The 20,774-nt window shown below is 38.2% G+C and overlaps 1 protein-coding gene across 1 annotated transcript in view; it reads right to left on the reverse strand.

Annotated features, from left to right (window-relative positions):
- cacna1g (calcium channel, voltage-dependent, T type, alpha 1G subunit) overlaps positions 1-20,774 on the reverse strand; it is a 634,394-nt gene that overhangs the window by 93,139 nt on the left and 520,481 nt on the right. Inside the window, 4 exon segments of the mRNA XM_055150510.1 lie at positions 840-1,032; positions 2,959-3,048; positions 3,136-3,261; positions 15,284-15,410. Coding sequence (XP_055006485.1) covers positions 840-1,032; positions 2,959-3,048; positions 3,136-3,261; positions 15,284-15,410 — 536 coding nt within the window.

Consider the following 20,774-nt stretch of genomic DNA (forward strand, 5'->3'; position numbering starts at 1 on the left):
TGTTAGTTAAAATGATGGACATTCAGAATCTTGTTTTGAGTCGATTTGACTGGAGTTATTTAGTTAATACGTCTATAGATTAAAAAAAATAAATAAATGGGGCAATATTTTCACTGGTTTCATTATAATTTTAGTTTTTTATCAAATATATATAATTTCATATCAATGCAAAGACATATTTTTAGCATGGTAAATAAAAGGTTTTTATGAAATTGTTGAATAATTTTGCTTGAGAAGAGACTGTGTTTTTCCTCATTTGTCCAAGAGTGGTCCATTATTCAAAAAGTTTCAGAGGTAGTCATCTGGACACTGTTTTTGCAATCACAACAAACATGTCTTGATTGCAAAAACAGTGTCCAGTGTCCAGATGACTACCACTACCTCTGAAACTTTTTTCACTGTTTTTGCAATCAAGCCACAATGTCTTGATTGTAAAAACAGTGTCCAGATGACTACTGCTGAAACCTTCTCGTGATAAGGCAAAAACATAACCAGAAACAAGCAGAAACAAATCAAAATAATCATTTACTTTTAACTAAATAAATCTAGTTCAAACTACTCAGTAACAAGATTAGTAAAAATTCATTATAACGAATATAGACATTCTTATTTTGCAGCGTAAGAAGAACGTTGGGAAGCCCGTTGGGGTTGAGGGTTCTACCGCAGCAACTACTGAAGCTTGCTAACTGCGTTCTTCCCGATTCGGCGAAATCAAAAAAGGCAAAAACTAAATCAAAAATTTGAAAATTAAATAAAAAAAAATTCAAGCTCAAGCTCGGTTCAAGCAGGACTCAGAAAGATGTGGAAAGACTACCGACCAGCTAGCTCCTTCTCCTTACTCCGTCTCTTTTTCTCCAGCCGTTTCAGTCTCTTCTCCTCCCTGCGTTTTGCCTCCTCGGCCTCCTGGTGGCGCCGGCACTTGTGGAAGTTCTCCACCACCACGCCCACGAACATGTTGAGCACGAAGAAGGCCACGATGAGCAGGAAGGAAATGAAGTAGAGCAGCATCCACGGATTGTAGTTCATGATGGGCTGCCAAATGCAAGGGGACAATGTTGTTAATAGGATGAGGTAATACTTCAGTCCAACAGTAGAGGGAGTACAGTTGATTCAGTGAAGTCTAATACAATGTTATTGTGATACCAACAATATATAGAAAAGAAAACATCAGTACTTTGAAGGTGCATTATGTAACTTTTTGGTTGGGGGTCCATCACCTGCTTGTTTCTATGGTTATGTCATTGCTTTGCCTGGAATGTTCCACAGTGTGACATTAAACATCTCTACATCACATTTATTCAATCACAGTTGGTTTTATAGCTCAAAAATACCTTGAAAAACAGGCATTCTGACTGTGAGCGGGGTTGCTTGTCCCAGATCTTACCCCTAACTTGGTCTGGTTAATGCCATACTGTGAAACATTCCAGACAAAGCAATGACGTCCAAATGGAGACAAGCGTTTGATGAACTTTCCACCAGAAAAGTTACACAGTGCACCTATAAATGGGGGGAAAAAAAAAAAAGTTATAAAAAATTATAATTATATATTTGCTTGATCTGATTCTGGAGTTTTATTGAAATAATACGACAACAACAATTACATCTGATGTCAGTGATCTGATTTCTGATCATTCATGGCCGAGACAAGGACAACTCTGCAAAAAATTACTGACTAATCTGGCAAAGACAAAAATGAAAGATAAATCGCTAAAGATTGAAAGAGACAGTTAAACATTCTACTTGGTCTTCCAAATACAGTAATACAAAACAGTCCACTGAATCACTGACACATGTCAGAGGATGTTTTTGATGATCACACTTCTCTTGAGCATGTACACACACCAAAAACCACATCACATACTACAAGGTTATCTGATTATTTGATTTTAATGGCCATGTAAATGTGAGTGTGTTCACATGTGCACGAGTATCCTGGTCATGAGCCTTATCCTGGTTCAGGGTTTCCACTCTTTTTCACTGACAAAATTTCAAAACTTTGCCATGACTTTTTCATGACCTAAAGTGAATTTTAAATGACTTTACAGCACCTACACGTGTAGAACTGATCATAGTTTTAGAGTTCAATATGAAATGTTAACCCTTTCCACTCACCTTATGGTTTGGTATTATAGTTTTTAGCATTCAAAATGCTGTCAACAAAAGGCGCATACATTCGGAAATAATTATATTAGCCTCATGATAACTAACTAACTACGTAACAACTAATGCTGTAGTGGCGTGAAAGTAATACTAAAATTTCATAACTTTTCTAAAACTTTCATTGAATTTACAAAATTCCATGACTTTGATTCCATGATAATCATGCGCCATCATAGTGTCCTGGATATTTAGAGCGGCTACTAACAACTAAAAGATATACATTCAAGTCAGAACATAAGCCTCTGGAGCTCTGTTATCATCATCAAGTCAAATGTGCTATTAACCTACCAAACCATATCGCTGGGTTTCAGAGGACATCACAACATTCTATACACCAATCATATTTAATGCAGATGAGGAAAATTAATATTGTTAAACGCATATTGTTGTTCTAATATAGCGAGTTCTAAGGTCATGTCATTGATCAAAATTACAGGGAAATCTGGTCCACATTCTAGTATCTGAAAACCAGCAATATTACTTTAAAAGTCCTGGTAGAAGTTTGAGTCGTTTTGGGAAAGTGGCTGTTTCTGCTGTATCTGTTACTTGAGTTCGCACATGCTCAGAGTGGAACCAGTTTTGAGTAATCTGGATACTGCATCTACATGCCACATACTCTCAAAAAAACCCAGTGAGAGTATCCCGGTTTCTCATAACTTCTCATAACTCATGGCTTATCCAGGATACTGTGTTTACATGGACACTCAATCCAGGATATTCAAAAAACGTGATCATAACCGGATACTCGAGCACATGTATACGTACTCTTGTTTGCTAACTAACTACCAACTAACCCACCTGTTGATCCACTCCAACGGCGTCCAAACCGTCGTACATGATGTCCACCCAACCATCTTTAGACGCCAGGACGAAGAGGGACATCAAAGCCTGTACGAAAGAAAAAAGAAAGTGAGCGAATTAACGTCCAGAAGTTGTTTGAATAAATCCACCTTTAGTGCGATTCTGTTGCCGTACCTGCCCCAAGTTGTCAAAATTGTACTTGTGTCTGACCCACTTATAGTTGGCCTGGAGACAGTCGGACTTGTTGGTAATGTTCCTCACATCCTCTCCTTGACAGACGAAGAATTTCCCCTTGAAAAGCTGCAAGGAGAAAAACAGAAAAAAGCACACATTTTATAATTGAAATACTGAAAGAAAAATATGCGTTCGGGAGGGGATAAATTGAATAAATATGTCTTACATCTGTGTGTGTAATGAGATCTTTTGCGTTAGCCTGGGTCATGTTAAGCAAATGAGTATTAAATCAGATGTAAATAAACACTTCACAAACTTGGTCTTAACTATGAATAAAGTAATCAAAAGCCTGTCTACCAAGGACTAAACATGGACTCAACTTTGTATGAGTAATCCTTCAGTCATCCAGGCGGGTTTCACAGTCCAGACAGCAATTCATAACTTTTTACTACATGCCAGGGAAGTATATTCTCAGAAATGATTTTGCTTTCCACGTGAAAAAGTCGACTTAAATCGTGGAACTTGGTGGAGGGTCCGTCAAATGCTTTTCTCCGTAGAGATGTTATAGCTTTGTCTGGAATGTTTCACAGTATGATAAACCTTTTTTATGTTCATGGAGACCAAACCACACCAAGTTACAAGTTAGATCTTTGGAGAGGTGATCCCGCTCACAGTCAGAATGCCTGTTTTTATAGATATATTGGAGCTATATATATTTTGGGGTGTCAAACATAAGGCCCGGGGGCCGAATCTGGCCCTCCAAGACCTTTAAACTGGCCCTCGACTGATTTTCTACAAAAATATTTGAATTATATTTTCTATTAAAATATTGGTAATTTTCCTGCGGTGCTTAGCACAGCAGTGTCTCCAGCGTCTCTGTACGTGGCCCCTCCCACCAGACCAGCACAAATGAAGACTTGTCTCTTTCCAAACGCTCTTAAAGGACGATCGTTTTGACTGTTGACTGTGACACCCTCATCAGCAAAATGTCAAAAATGAGAAAAGTGGAGCCGAGTGCAGGATTTTCCAAGAAAACTGGACTAATTTCTATTTACATACAAGTTCATGTTAAAACATTGTGTTGAAATTGCATTTTTCTTAAAGTTTCAGGTTGTTCATAATATTATAATATTTTGTAAAAGAAAGTTCATCAAAGTTCATCTATTAAAAAGATTTCTGTAATAGATTTGCGTTTCTCTGCACAAATATTTGAACTTATTGTTATTTTTGGGGTTTATATGACATGAGTTTTCTGATCCGGTCCCTTTAGGATCAAAGTAGGTTGGATACGGCCCCCGGACCAAAATGAGTTTGACACTCCTGCTCTAACAGAAAAGTTACACAATGCCTCTTTAAATATAAATAGCTTGTAAATAACCTACAGTATAATTTGTCTTGGTTAAAACCTCTTGTGACATTTTTAATTATTATTTTTGTATTGCACTATTTTCTGTTGTTCACCATTAACTTACTTATGTTTAGTGCTTTTATTTTGAAGGGTTTATACTTGTTTAATTACCTGGACAACAAGAATGGAAAACATTATACAGAGCAAATGTATACATATATATTTTTAGATATTTTGTATGTCTTTATTTAGATTCCCCTCTGAAGAAGCACAAAGGTATGTTATTTATTTAAATATTTCTTTTGAATAACTTTGTGTCTCTCGCTGTTATCGTTGTTGACTGATGTCAAGATGAATGTAAATAATAATCAAACTTGCGCTGAGTTTTGTGTATGCGTATTTACACCCTGTATTTTTTATTCCTTTTAGCTCTTACGGCAGATTGGAGGATTTATTGCCATTAAATCTAAAAATTGCCAGTTCAAGTGTCAGTCTTCGTTCAGAGGGGTACGCCACATAGCTTTTGATGAACCAAGAACAGTGTTGCCTTTAGCATCATTTCAACTTATTTCACAACCAAAATCAACCAAAATAAGAAAATTACTACTACTACTACTACTACTACTACTACTACTACTACTACTACTACTACTACTACTACTACCACCGATGCCGCTGGATTCATGTGGGACAACGGCAGAGTGGTTAGGTTAGGTTGCTTTATTCATACCCGTAGGTAAATTTGTTTTGCAGATTCAAGAGGCTGGTCCCACATTTCACATTTCATTGATCCACCTTATACACAATAAACACGTATAAAAACACAATTGCAAAATAAAGTGTTACAGAGCTCCAGTGCAAAATGGCTTTGTTACATGGACAATTAATTAAATTCATCTATCACGCTTGGCTAAGATCAGAACAAATACATAAAATACAATACAGTGTAGTAAAATTGATAGATATATATCTTATAATTTACTCATACGTATGATAGCAGCTGGAACGAAGCTCCTTTTAAAAGGATTTGTTGTAGATCTTGGGAATAAAAGCCTCTGACCAAGGAGAAGCTAGTGAATGAGTGAGTTAAATTTTTTTATATCCATATGTGAAAAAGCAGATAAAACTCGCTTTTTCATGCATTTTATCTGTCTTTATAGAAATGTATTGTTTCCAAGGACTTTTTCTTCCATAAGTATTAGTTTTTGCTTGAACTTCCCTGTCTTTAATCCACCAAGAATTTCTTTAGCTGATCTAACCAAGGTCAACCTTTAACATTCCTCGCCTGATTCATCAGCCGGTTTCACTGACCTCGCAGCATTAGAATTCGTTCGCTTGACGGTAGACGAGTACTTTTTTTATTTAACCAGTCACTGCTATTTGGCCGTGACGTATGTAACGCGCCGCTAACGGGGTTAACTGGTATTTTAACCTTTTCCCAAATCCCATAGGAAGAAGGGCAATAACATCTTCCCCCTTAATAAAATTCACCAAACGTTCTCTTTGTTCTGGCTTTAAATCCTCGGGAATCGATACCAACACAGAATCTATGGATCTTCGCTGCTTGGCTGGTGCCCAGACTCGCGCTTTTGGGGTTTTTGCAAACCGTCTAGTGTATTCCAATTCCTGACCTAGTCTCTGGAGAGAAATTAAATTGAATAGAGGCACTAGGTGGCTCCAGTTTGCCTATAAAAAAGACTACACCAGGTCTAAACTGTGGCTAAACTGGGACTAAAACTGGACTTGAGCAGTTTTGGGTAAGGAACTAACCTAAAGAAAGACCACAATATTCATATAACTGTGTCCTAAAGAAACAGTCTGTAACTTTTGTTGCACATCACCTACATCATTGCATGGAAATAGAAAGTTAAGACCATAACTTGGAGCATTCTCCATGAAGAAAGTGTTATGGCTCATTATAGTTAAGATTAAGATTATCCACTTTATTGTTCTGTTAAAGAAATTTGTCCTCAATGGGGAGGCCCTCTTCTAGGTCAAATACAAGTGAGGTTTGTGGAAATGCAAGCCTACTCACAGTAAGGACATTTGTTTTTCAGTGCAATAAAAAAGCAACAACAAAAAGCTTTTATTTTAGGGATTGTTTGTTTTTTTGGGGGGTAAAAGGTTATACACTTCAAATTTTTCTCACAAAGTATGTTCTCAGAAAAGATTGGGCTTTCCAATTATCACCAAATCTGTGCCAGGTCTATGACAAGACTTCAACAGCACTATACCAGGTCTAAGAGAGGACTAAACCTGGTGTAAAATAACGGTTTTAAGTAAGGAATGATCCAAAGGACGACAAAAATATATCTGTCTCTCAAAATGAAACACAAAAACTGAAGAATCTGTGGATAACGTGCATGTATGATTCGTACTACAACAACAGTATTCTACCACGCCAAGGACTAAACCAGGATTATTAGGGCGAATATAACCTGAGTATTTGGAAAAACTAGTATACGAACGCAAACGACCTGAACAAATGAATGAATCTGAAAGAAACAAAAAGCAGCATTCATCTTTTCTGTGGTCGCATAGTTTTGATCCATTCATCACGGAGAGATTAGCGGAGAAGTCGAAGCAAAAACCCTTGGCAGACAAAAAGGAAAAGCATATTTCTATAATACAATAAGCCTGTCTGATTGTAATGGCCGCCACGATTGTTCTTTCAAAGTTTCCTGGCAGCAGGTGGAAGCAGACAAGAGGCATTTTTGTGGTCAAATGAACCACCTCTACTGTGTGTGTGTGGACAGATCGGATTCTATTGTTATCTTTGGCTCAACCGCACAATGCAGGATGTCGTGGAGTCACTTTTTTTTTTCCCGACAAATCAAAGGCGTGTAGGGAGTAGTTCAGAAGTCTGGATTAGGAGACTAGTTTAATACGTCAAAACAGGATAGCCACATGCAGCCGCAGTGACGTGATTGGAACTGGGACAGGAGGAAAAGCTGTGTTGCATTAGGACTGGCATAACTTGATTTTCTTTTTTGATTCTTTTATTTATTTATTTATTTATTTATTTTGAGAGGAAGAAGTTGGGCAATCCTGTTTCACTCAAATACATGAATGAATGGTCAAAATATACAGATTTATTCATGTTTTTACCCGAGTTTTTTTATTTCCATTTGCCCATTGAAGTATAAAAAGTTCTGGAAGATGAACACAAGATGGCGTTGTGTTGGCTAAGTGCCATTTTTATTTATTTTTTTCTCTAGCATTACTTCCTGAATACTGGCCCCACAACGTGACTTCAGAAACGTGTAGTTCTGACGAATTGGAGCGTGGGTTCAGAGCGGCGCTAGACTAACGATTACGGTTCGATTACACGCCCCTTTTTCTGGGACGGCGCGACTCAAACCTCGGTGGCGGAAAAAGTAGACCGAGCAAATATTTCGAGTGAGAATTGAAGATGGCTACGCCCACTGTGCCGTGTAAAAATGAAGTGTTTTCATTGTGTTTGGACACTTTGGTGGTTTAAATGACAATGTCAGTCACTCGTAATCACTGCCTATGGGTTTCGGTAGTCGGTGTTGTGGTGAGGCCAATATTGAACAAATACCTGATTTAACGGGCATTAATGTCCCTAAGGTTGTAATGGAAGAGAAATCATAACAATGAAGTGCAAATTTCAGAAATTAGATTAATTTAAGTGGCAGCGTTTTCATAAGATGAGGGAATAGTCATAATCGTAATCCACGTACTCTGACACGCCAAACATAATAATACGCTTCAAGCTGGGACATGACGTCAAATTCGAGGTCCAAGTGGGAGTCGGAGGATAATGCAGGGTCACTCTTACAAAGCTCACTTTTAGGCGCTTTGACAGTTTATTCGAAAAATGTTCATATTGTAAAAATACAGAAGAATCCCTACAAAATCTGACCTTTGTGAAAGCTATAAATGCCCTGTCAGCTGAACATGGGCAGTTTGAATTTCCAAAATACATAGTCCTCTACGGGAGATTTTTTCTGGGCCTGAGCTCCTGAAAGTTGCAGTACCTGGAGTGGCCCCTAGTCAATCTTGCACAGGGACAGAGGGGGAGTGTCTTATCCAGTTCCAGTTCTAGATTCATGGCCCCAGCACAGTCACTGTCTATTCACGCTTACATCACAAACCAGAAAGACGTTTGGAAACATGACAACTTCCAGCAGGCTTCCAGCAGTAGTAAGGAAAATGATCTACATCTGATTTTCACTATTTAAGAACGTAAAAATCTGGTGTAGCAACTTTAAGATATTTAATTTGCTTTGTGAATTCATTTATTTACATTTTTAAAGGGAAAAAATAAAATAAAAAGGCACTGAAATGTAAATGGTGATGGTCAGAATTGCCTTGAGTACCAGCATTTTGCCCATAAGTTTTATTTTATAACCAAAATCAACCAAACTAAGAAAATTACTACTACTACTATTAATACTATTAATACTACTAACTACTACTACTACTACTACTACTAAAACCACCATTTTCCCCAAGTCATGATGCACCAAAAAGCTATCAATAAATCCTACACTCATTTAAATATCAACTACTCTACATGTGTACATAAATGCTACATGTACACTCACATTTACTTGTAATCACATGTATGGTCCTGTGTGACCAGAGTGACGCGCCCAGCTGCATAATTCTCCCTGTAAGGGTGGGGTTAATGGTTCTGCTGTCCTTAGCGTGCTGTACTGCCATCATTAACCTATCACTGAGACAGATGCGGCGTGAACATGGACACTGCGCTCGTACTCCAAGGGCATGTGCTGGCACCTATACACTTTGTCCTTGAGCGTGCATACTCGGGTGAAATAGGAGCGGTCGGTAATGCAGCGCTCTTATGTGTATCGTCACTTGGGCTAAAATCTATTATGTTAAAGTGGGGAGCGTTTTGGAGACTTGGAGGCGACAGTGGCTCGAAGAGGTTTTAGATGTCAGCCGTCCATGTTTGAATAATCGAGCGATCACTCCTGGGCCTTATTCGAACCCGCTGTAAGATTCCGTCCAACGCTCCGCCCACAACCGTACGTCACTCATGTAACAGCAACTGGACAAAACTGATGCGATGTGCAGTGGGATGCACACCGATTGTGCTGTGATAGTGCTCTGAAGTGAGAGTGACTTGGCACAGACAGCAAAATGAGGGGAAGTCAGTAATACCATGTCCTCCTGCTAGTTCACTAATAGCTCCATACATGTTCCAACTTTTCAAATGTAACAAAAAAAGTAAGGTAAATAAATAAAATGTAATTAAAGGTCCTATGTTAGACAACATTGACTGTTATGAACTTTAAGTCATGTTAGAATGTTGTTACCTCATCAAAAAACATAGCTGGACACATGTTTGAGTACCGTATTTTTCAGACTATAACTTAAAATCACTTAAAATCCTTTAATCTTCTCAAAAATCAACAGTGTTCCTTATAATCTGGTGCTCCTTATGTATTAATTCTGGTTGCGCTTACTGGCCTCAAACGGATTTTATGTGGTACACTGTGCTCAAAAATCTGTCAAAATGTTTTAGTACGACTTTGGTAAGATATGAAGCCGCACCGCTTGATGTATTGTCTGAGCATTACGGTTACCGTCAGGAGCCTCTTTATGCAAATTAGCCATGTGGTTTTAAGTTTTGTTTCTGTAAAACGTAAACAAATGCGCACAAAGCTGCATCAAACACTCAATGTATATTTGAGTCCTCTTCATAGGAAATTAAAAAAACAAAAACAAAACTTAAATGATCCACCCACATTCACATTCATAATCCACATTCACTAAGAGGCAACGCCGGGCGAGTTACGCCACGATCTGCCAATGGATCGTGGACACCTGGGCTAAGGATCAATCTCAAGCGTCGTCCGTTTGTTTCGCTTAATACGTCTTATCCAGTGCGCTTTATGTATGAAAATAGACAAGAGAATTCAACATTATTGATATTGCACCTTATAATCCAGTGCGCCTTACAGTCCGAAAAATACGGTAATCTTTTATTACTAGTCTGTATATCTCCAAACTCAAAATGCTCTGTTCCACCTTGTGATGTCATAAACTAGAAGTTTTCATGTTTACAGCTATGTTTTACCCTTTGTTTAGTATGGATTGCAAATTCCAGAGCTGAAATTATCCAAATGATTTGAGCGAAGGTGTATGGAGTTTAAAAACACAGAGGAGAACTTCCTGTATTACCACAACTGGAAAAGAGTGTTTTCTATTTGAGAGAAAAACTCCGCCTAAATATGCAGGGTGTGTGTGTTAAACATGTATGAATGGAACAAAACATAACTTCAGGTAAGTTTTTGATGAGGAAACTACAGTAGAACATAGAACAGAAAATAGTGTAATATCTGCGCTTTAAGTTAAACTAATAAAAATCTGTTTACAGCCAATTTCTTTATTTAATTACTTTAGTATTTTAAAACTGTGAAATTCCTCATGACGCTTCCTATATTTCCAAAGAATGCCAGTGTTTGTGCTCTATCTCTGTCCCCAGCAGGAGGTAGGCCACGCCAGTCTTCCCTCTATAGAACGCGCACGGGCTCCAAAGGTCACGCCGGAGGAGACGGTTGTTGTGTGATCGAGCTCTGGCGTCATGGAAGCAGCGGAGATGGCATGTCTGCTCTCCCATCCATCAATAAGGGAACGTGAAACCACTCTCTTTCCCCGAGATGGATGGACCGAACACAATGACTTTGATGAGGAGGAGATCAGCGTGGCTCCATACTGCTGATTTGTGAGAAAACACTAAACATAATCTAGACCGATATGTCCTGTCTAGTCTAGTTTGAGTAGTGGCCGCTCTGGGGTAGTGCTAATTTTCCATAGTTTCTTTCTTTTATATTTAAATTTTTAGCCTTTTGCCATGTTATAATGTTGTTTCCTCATCAAAAACGTGCCTGAATAGGTTTTCGATGTCCATAATAAGGCTCCACCAATCCAGCTTTTTCAGTTCCGATACCGATTCTGATACTATGCCTTCAAAGTACCCAATATGTCAGTACCCAATATTAACTGACACCAATCTCAAGACAAAAAACAGCATTAATTTCCTTAAAACAAAAATAAAATAAGATAAAACTGATACAAATTTGTTATGTAACTCTTATTTAGCTCTCATGTATCTACAGAATCACTTAAATAAGCGTAAATAAACATACATAACAACGGAAATAAAAATTCAAACATTGCATCAATTTAAGTTCTGCCAGGATATTGGCTGAACTGATATTTGAAAGCCGATATCCGTCCCAGCAGATTTTTCAGTATAGGCACTAGGGATGGGCATGATTAGTCGACTAATTGATAATTGATCAATAAGAATTTTGTCAGTCACATTCATTTTCAATCGACAAACCGAATGTAGGTTGCTGTGCGTAGTGTAGTGTAAGGAGATGAGGCTGCGTCTGACACAAACACTGGAGTTGTCCCTCACAGTCCCACGTTTGGGCTCTGGCTCCTTGGAGATCAGTGAGTGTGTTTACATATACATCAGTGTCCCGGGTATGATCGGGTTTTTTGAGTATCCAGGTTTCGTCATGGTGCATGTAAACGCAATATCCCAACATAAAGTTGAGTGCGCACGAGTCCAAAAGACAAACACTTTTCAGTCTTTTCATCACAACAGCAGCCAGAATAAATAAAGTGACCAACATAAATAAAGTGAGTGAAATGACTATGCTAAATCTGCACTCGTCTGATCTCTGAAAACATGAACCACCTTCAACCTGACACACACAGAACACACTCACCATCAACATCATCATCAACATCCCTCTGTCACAGGAAGAACACTCATATTCCACTAAGTCGTGTCCTTTAGTCTGACAGAAGCTGACCACATCAGTGCTCAAGGAGAGAGCTGTTTTTTTCAGAGCTTATAATTTATGCAAATGAGTCATGTGGTTTTAAGTTTCACAAATGTATCAAAGCTGCATTAAACACATTATAATGTCAAATGGGCTGGTGTGGCTCTAGAGTGGTTATGGTTTATATGTTGTAACGTTGAGATTATTTAAGCAGATTAGTAATAGTAATAATAATGCTGATCATTTTAATATAAAAACATGAATGATTAATCGAAATTGAATCGAACGCCCATCCCTAATAGGCGCTGATATCCAATACCCTATTCGAACCATCCTTACGGTCAGTCCGCACACAGCAATTCTCCATGAATATACAAACGCGTGATACAAAACTGTACAGAACAACTTCACAAGCCTGACGCAATGTTCAGTAGTTTCATTAAAAGGGTGCTCTGAAGGGGAAGTGACTTAGCACAGGGAGCAAACGGAGGGCAACTTCTAAAACACGTTAATACATTGTTTTCTGCAAATATAACATTTTCAAAATCAAAGGTAACATGGTGATCTAAGTATGTTATGTATTAGTTGATTATCGAAATATAACAAAAAACTAAATATCGTATCGTCAAAAGTCACACAATAATATCGTGGTTTATCACAACATATATCAAACCACACGTCTTTTTGCTTAAATCTACTGTTATGGTGCAGTAATAGCTAAAAAAAAAAAAAAAAAAAAAAGAGGGAACTACAAAAACCATGATCTTTTGCTGTTTCAGTGCAGACTACATAAACAAATAAGTTTTAAATTCTGATTCTTTGGATTATAACTGTACCAAAGTCTGTTCAATGCATTTTAAAAGGAAAAGTAACATATTCCAAATTTTATTAGCCTCTACAAACTATCGTAATCAATACTGTATCGTTACATCCCTAGTTAACATCCCATAGAAGTAAAATACGCCCTCTTTAAATAAAGTCTGTCTTGGCGTTGTGTTGTGTGTTATACATAATTTAGTAGATATTTTATTGGATGAGAACCACAGAGTATAACCTAGGTGTGACGCTCCAATTCCCAGTCTGTCCATTAGATACAGTTGGCTGTTTATGAGGTAATGCCCATTAACAGAAGGCTGGAACTCCTCCATAATGGAAAACAAACCAATCGTTTAAAAGACCGCTCTGTCACCCACTGTTGAACCACTACGAGAGCAAACGCAGACTTCGGGAGTAATATTGTAACAAACACAGACACAAAGGCACGGAAAAAAACAAAGTGGTCCAACTGTTTAAGTGTGTGTAGCAGTAGCAGTGAACTACATGCCCTTTAACGTCAACAGAAAGATCAGTTTATTTTTTCTGGAGTGAAACTATGTCAACTGTGTGCTTTAAAGTGAAACTAAACAGTAAACCCGTTGTTTTCGCTTCTAATCTGTGTATATGTCTTTTAATAATATTGTCTATAATCAATCAACTCTTTAGTGCGTGCGCTCGGAGGTCCGGGGGCCAGCTCCGACTTGTGGTGCCTGAGACGAGACTTAAAACCGGGCCAGCTCTGGAACGCTCAGCCCACATCTGAACAGCCCCCACAGTGAAGTGTTTTGTTTTAAGTTTCGTCTTAAGACTCACTTTTACTCTCTGGCTTTTAACATCGTGTGAGTTGTGTGGTCCTCTGTGTCTTTGATTTAACTTTTATTTGTTAGTTTTATTCTTTTTTTTTAATCATTGTTAGCTTTATGCATTTTAACACTTTTATTTATTGTCTTTATTTATGATTTATTGTTTTATTGCATTAATTTGTCTGTCGTGTTTATAAAATGTGCTCTGTAAATAAAGTGGATTGGATTGAAACTGGGTCAGTGTGCAAGCCTGATTCATCAACTGTTTTCACTTCATGAAAACTGTCTGACCTCGCAGCATTAGAATTTGTTCACTTGATGGTACATTTTTCATTTAACCAATTGCTGCTATTTGGTCGTGACGTACGTGATTCACCATTAATGGGGTTAACTGGTATATTAAGCTTTTCCCAAATCCCATAGGAAGAAGGGCAATAACGTCTTTCCTATTGATAAAATTTACCAAACATTCTCTTTGTTCCAGCTTTAAATCCTTGATCTCGGGAATCGTTGCCAATACAGAATGTCTGGCTTCGTCAACATCCATCTCGACCGCTTTGTTTACTGTTGTGCTGTACCACAAAAGGGACCCAGACAGGCGTGACGAGTTTGACGTCACGGCTTCACAGCTCTTCGCTGATTGGCCGGTGCGCGGTCTACAACTTCCGGGGTTCTTGCAAACTGTCAAGTGTAGTAGTTTGATTCCTGACCTAGTCACTGGAGAGAAATGAAATTAAGCGGAGGCACTAGGTGGTGCCAGCTTGATCAATTTGCAGCTTTCTTGTCAAAAATGCCTAAGTCTTCAAGTTTCAAGTAGTTGGTGGCATCACACATGACTGCCCTGATTACAGCCACGTGTTTCTGATTACTAACATCTGGCTGCAGGGGCAGACTTTGAAGTGTGGATACTTGTTAGACCAATCACACTGTTTCTCATCCCCCCTCACTCTCCCCTTTAGTCCTCCAGACCATGAGCATCACTATGACACCTTGCTGAGTGCATCTATAAAGCATGTTATCACATAAAACCACGTGGAAGCAACTGCCTGTCTCAGAAAGTTGTCTGCCATGGTACTTGTGGTGAAATTACTGTATGTGTGAGTGTTGGTGATGGTGCAGATGGATGGCTCCATCAGTCTGCCCAACAATCATATTAATATAAGCACAATATGAGACTAATTATTATTATTATTTATTATTATTATGATTAGTGGGTGGAGATACTACTATTACTGCTACTTGGCTGCAGAGATGGAAGTTGGTGGAAGCCCAAAATATATCACACTAAATATATCACAATACCACAGGGCATTTTTCCTCCAGCTCTAATTTCAATACTATTTTTATTCTTTGCTGACATGTTTTTTACAGAAAAAGATGACAACACTCACCTGGACTCCGAGGATGCCGAAGATGATGAAGAAGGCGCAGCAGATCACCACGATGTTCCCGATGGGTTTGAGGGAGGACATCAGGGTCTCCACCACCAGCTTCAGGCCTGGAGCTCTGCTGATCACTCTGCAACACAACACACAACATCATTGTGAGGACAACAACTGCTGGACAGGGCTTGGTGTACTTGGATATTTTTGGATAGTTGTGGCATTTTTTTTTTTTTCCCCACTTGTTTGTACGCATATTGAATGTGAGTCAAGTTACACATTGTTTTTTTTTGTTTAGTGACCAATCATTGGTCGCTAAACGCTCTTGTCAGTTGGTAGAGGTGTCGCTCCTTTGGGCTTCACCTGTTTCTTTTTACCTTTGCTTTGAACCCTTCTTCACACTTTTTGGCATTTCATGACCCTGACATGGCACAGGTCTGACGCAAAAACCATTTCAGGAGACTTCATCAGGAAGTTCATTTAGAGAAGTTCAAGGGTTTGCAGCATTGTCCAAAAAGCAAAAGGTGGATACTTTGATTTTAATAAAAAATAAAAATGTAGAATAATTTAACAGTTTTTCTTTACTACATTATTCTACACATCTTGCTTAATATATTTGGTGTCTTCTGTATTCATATAAAATGTAAAAAGTAGTGAACATGAAGGACAATAAACTGAATGAGAAGGTATGTATGTCCAATCTTTTAAAGGTGCACTGTGTAACTTTTCTGGTGGAGGGTCTGTCATCTTCTGTTTCTGTTTCTTTGGATACATCATTGCTCTGCCTGGAATGTTCCACAGTATGACATTAAACAGCTCTACCTCACATTGATTCAATTACAGGTGGGTTTGCATCTGAAAAATACCTTGAAAAACAGGCACAGACAAAGCAAGAACATCTCCATGAAGAAAAGCATCTGACGGACGTTCCACCAGAAAAGTTACACAATGCACCTTTAACCAGTACCTTAGCCCTAGCGTCCCAGGACTGTATGATCCCTGATACGATACCAGACATTTGTACGGGGGCACTTTGAGGCCACGGTCCCAGCAGCAGTGGGAGCAGATGGAGCTCAGATGCCCTGCAGAGTCCCCCCTCCTCACCGCTCCAGAGCCCTCCGGCATACACTGACTTTGCATTCTTTTAATACAACACTGATACTGACCTGCTGGCAGTATTTGCAAGAAGAATATTGGGTTCCCTGTTTAAGATGTAAGGTCATGTAAGTCTACGAAAAAATTGGGATGTTAAAGAGCTCGTATGACTATTTTATGATCTATGTTTTAGTGTTTCCTCACAAACAGATCTGGAGTTGAGTTTTGTTTTATTCACAGATGTTTAACACAAAAATTCAGCAAATTTAGGCTCTATTTAGTAGGGATGTAACAATAACCAAAATATCGTGATATCATATCGTCAAAGTTCTCACAATAATATCGTGGACCATCACAATACATCGAATTACAAGTTTCTTTGCTTAAATTAAGAGTTATGGTGCAGCCATAGCTAAAAAAAAAAAAGATCCTTTGCTCCATTTCAGTGCAGACTACAAGAAGAAATAACACTTCTAAACACTTTTAAGTCTTAGGTCTTTGGATTAAGTCTTGTCAAGGTATTTTAAGAGGAAAAATTAGCATATTCACAGTTTTGTTCGCCTCCAGAAAATATCGCAATAAATATCATACCGTGAGATGTATATCATGAAAATATCGTACAGAGAGATTTGGATATTGTTACAGTCCTAAACGTGAGCCTCCCCACCACATCGTGAGCTTTCCCACGATATCGCAATAAATATCGTACCGTGAGGTTCATACCGTGACGATATTGTATCGTGAGACTTGGATATCGTTACACCACTACTATTTAGTATTTCTCTCAAACAGAAAACACTCTGTTCTACCATGCTAGTTAGATAGTTTCTTTTTCTTCGGTCATTTAACATAATCACTAATCATTTTACAACGGTTTAACACAGAGAAATGCATGACACTAATGTTAGTCTACAGACCGAAGGGGTTTAGGATGACATTTTAGCACTTATTATGCCTAACCCTTTTAACATATAGAACAGAATACAGGACGGCAGAACTATTGACAGAAAAAAACACTTCTAAACTTCTCAACTCAGTCACTTACTTTTATTGAGGTTCCGGGCCTATTGATGGCCAACTAGTAATGAAATCATCACAGATCCATTGATTTTGGTTGGATTTTTATTTTATTTTTTTCTGTGGATTGACTATACTGTTTGAGGAAAAGAATGGCATATTGGCTGATGTCGTAACTTGGGTTAATAATTGATTGCCAATGAGGTAAAGATGAAAATATTGGAAAAAAGTGAAAAAAAAAAAAAAAAAAAAAGCCACATTTTTTTTTTGCATTAAACTGAGCCAAAATCATGTAGGAATGTGTTTTAAGTATTATTTTTTCACATGTGTTCTTTGCATCTCAAATGCATTTATTGACAGCTTACCCAACCCACTGTGGATTTCAGGAAATTTTTAATTTTTCTAAATTTTCTATCAAAAAATGAAGGTTACGTACACTAAAATGGCCACAGTTTTTTTTCGTAATATTTCTGGAAGAGCTGACCCTCCAATTATTGGTCCTTATTTTCACAGTTAACAAAAAAACACAAATAAAAAGTATGGCAGATGATGTCAGGTTCAACCCATTTTCTTGAGCTTTTGAGACTTTGGCTCCCTGACTATCATCTTTTATGAATGCTAGAAAGAATACATACAATACTTAATTCTTTTGGTGAAGTTTCAGGTCTGGAATAGCCTATTTCAACTGAACAAAAGATAAAATGTAGCTGTTAACTTGAAATCTTATCACAAGATGGAACAGAGTATTTTCAGATTTGGAGATGTAGACAGACTAATAATAAAAGATTCCTCAAACATGTGTGAATGAAACAAAACACAACTCCAGGTCTGTTTTTGAGGAGGTAACAACATTCTAACATGACTTAAATTTCACAAGAGTCAATTTTTCTGATCCTCCACCAGATAAGTTACACAATGCACCTTTAAGTAAATAAAATAAACTGGATTTTTAAAACAGTGACAAAGACTGATGAAATACACTCGACACTGATCTGTTATATAAATAGCTGACCAGTGGTGACACCTTTTAACCTTGGTGGACCCTCAAAGTGCTTTAAATGAAGGGAGCGCTCACCCATTCACTTCAATCACGCTCGTACATCAGGGCACTCAGACACTAGAGGAGGGCTAAGTGCCTTGCCCAAGGACACGTGGCTCCATCGCTCACTCCACTGACTGATGATGTGGCAGAAAGAACATCTAATACAACAGAATCAAGTCCCTAAAAAGATCTAGTAAGTAAAACGGGAAAATTAGGCAGGCACGGACTGGGACCAAAAAACAGCTCTGGAACTTTCCCCCACAAATAAACCAACCACTGGGGCCTATTAGTAATTAAATAGTTAATAATGAATAATTTACCGTATTTTTCGGACTATAGGGTGCGCTGGATTATAAATCGCAATATCAGTAATGTTGGATTCTCTTGTCTCTTTTCATACATAAGGCACACTGGATTATAAGGTGCATTAAGTGAAACAAACGGACTGCACTTGAGACTGATCCTTACTCCAGGCGTCCACGATCCATTGGCAGATCGTGGTGTAATTCACTCGGTGTCACCTCCCTGTCTTGGTGAATGTGGATTATGAATGTGAATGTGGGTGGATCGTTTAAGTTTGTTTTTAATTTCCTACAAGGACGACTCAAATACACATTGGAGTAATAATGTGTTTAATGCAGCTTTGCGCACATTTGTTTACGTTTTACAGAAACAAAACTTAAAACCACATGGCTCATTTGCATAAGCTATAAGCGTTGAAAAAAACAGCTCGCTCCTTGCGTGCTGATGCGGTTCAGCTTCTGTCGGACTAAAGGGTACGACTCAGTGGAATATGAGTGTTCTCTCTGTGACAGTGAATGTGCTGATGATGGTGAGTCTGGTCTGTGCTTCTATTGCACTGGAGATGGTTCATGGGAAACTTTTCAGAGACTTCACACCTTACCAAAGTCGTACTAAAACATTTTGACAGATTTTTGAGCGCCGTGTACCACATAAAACGGTTCAAGGTCAGTAAACACAACCAGAATTAATACATAAGGCGCACCAGATTATAAGGTACACTGGAGATTTTTGAGAAAATTAAAGGATTTTAAGTGCACCTTATAGTCTGAAAAATATGGTAAATAAATCAATAATGACATAAGAAAGAAGAAGAAAACACACAAAGATTAACTACTTCTAACTGTTTATGAACAAAAACCCTAAATCACTTCATTTCAACGTGACTTAGCTTTATTGTCTTTAACTTTTCCCATCCACCTTTCTCCTTCCGCTTTCTGTTCTCATCGTTGACATGTGATGAAACCAACAAGTAACCCACTATTCTTTGTCACCTTTTAGGCCTATGCAATATATGCTTCACAAATGGGTAAAAAATCTACCGCTGCATGACATCACAAAACGGAAAAGAGCATTTTCATCTTTGGATATGTAGACAGACTAATAATAAAATGTTATTCAAACAAGTGTAAATGAAAAAATCGAGTTTTTATCATTGGCGTTTTTTATACAAAGCCAGATCTTTTTTATCATTTAATATTTTTGAACAGTATAAAAGAATTAGAACTTCGCACATCAGTTACTTGAGACGGGTGCGTTGGAGGAGAGGGAGCAGTCCAAGAACATGGAGAAAAATCCCGCACACCGTCTTACTTGCAAATTGTGAGGTTTATTAGGACAAACCGTGTAACATTTTGGCACTAGGCCTGCTTTGCCTGACAAAGGCCTAGTGCCAAAACGTTGCACGGTTTGTCCTAATAAATCTCACAATTTGCAAGTAAGACAGTGTGCGGGATTTTTCTCCAGTCTTTTTGAACACACTTTTATTTCTTCACCTTTGGAAAACTGTAGCACACTTTACACAGGCATCTCTCAAAACACACTCTACATCTGCAGTTAGTCCAAAACTCAGCGGCATGACTTTTAACAGGAACCAAAAAATGAAAACATATCGCACCAATCCTAGTGTTTTTACACTGGCTTCCTGTTCAATTTAGAGTTGATTTTAACATTTTAGTGTTTGTTTTTAAAGCTTCAAATGGACTGGCCCCACAGTAAGTACATCTCAGACGTCCTCAAAATTTACACTGAGGGCTGGCTCCAGCTCGTGGGGCCGAAGACCAGCCTTCTCTGTGATGCCCCAAGCTCTAGAAAGCTCTGCCCCCCCACAGTGGAGTGTTTAAAGTCGTGTCTTAAGACCCACTTTTATTCTCTGGCTTTACACACCGCGTGACTTGTGGGATCCTCCGTGTCTTTTATTTGTTAATTATTTATTTTCAGTTAATTTTTAAACCATATTTAGCTTCATGCTAACACTCTTTATTTACTGTTTTTAATTATGATTTACTGTCTTACTTGTTTTATTGTATTCATTTGTCTGTGCAG

This window comes from Boleophthalmus pectinirostris, unplaced genomic scaffold, assembly GCF_026225935.1.
Source record: "Boleophthalmus pectinirostris isolate CB_2022bp ecotype Guang Dong unplaced genomic scaffold, ASM2622593v1 HiC_scaffold_14, whole genome shotgun sequence".
Taxonomy (NCBI): Eukaryota; Metazoa; Chordata; class Actinopteri; order Gobiiformes; family Gobiidae; genus Boleophthalmus; species Boleophthalmus pectinirostris.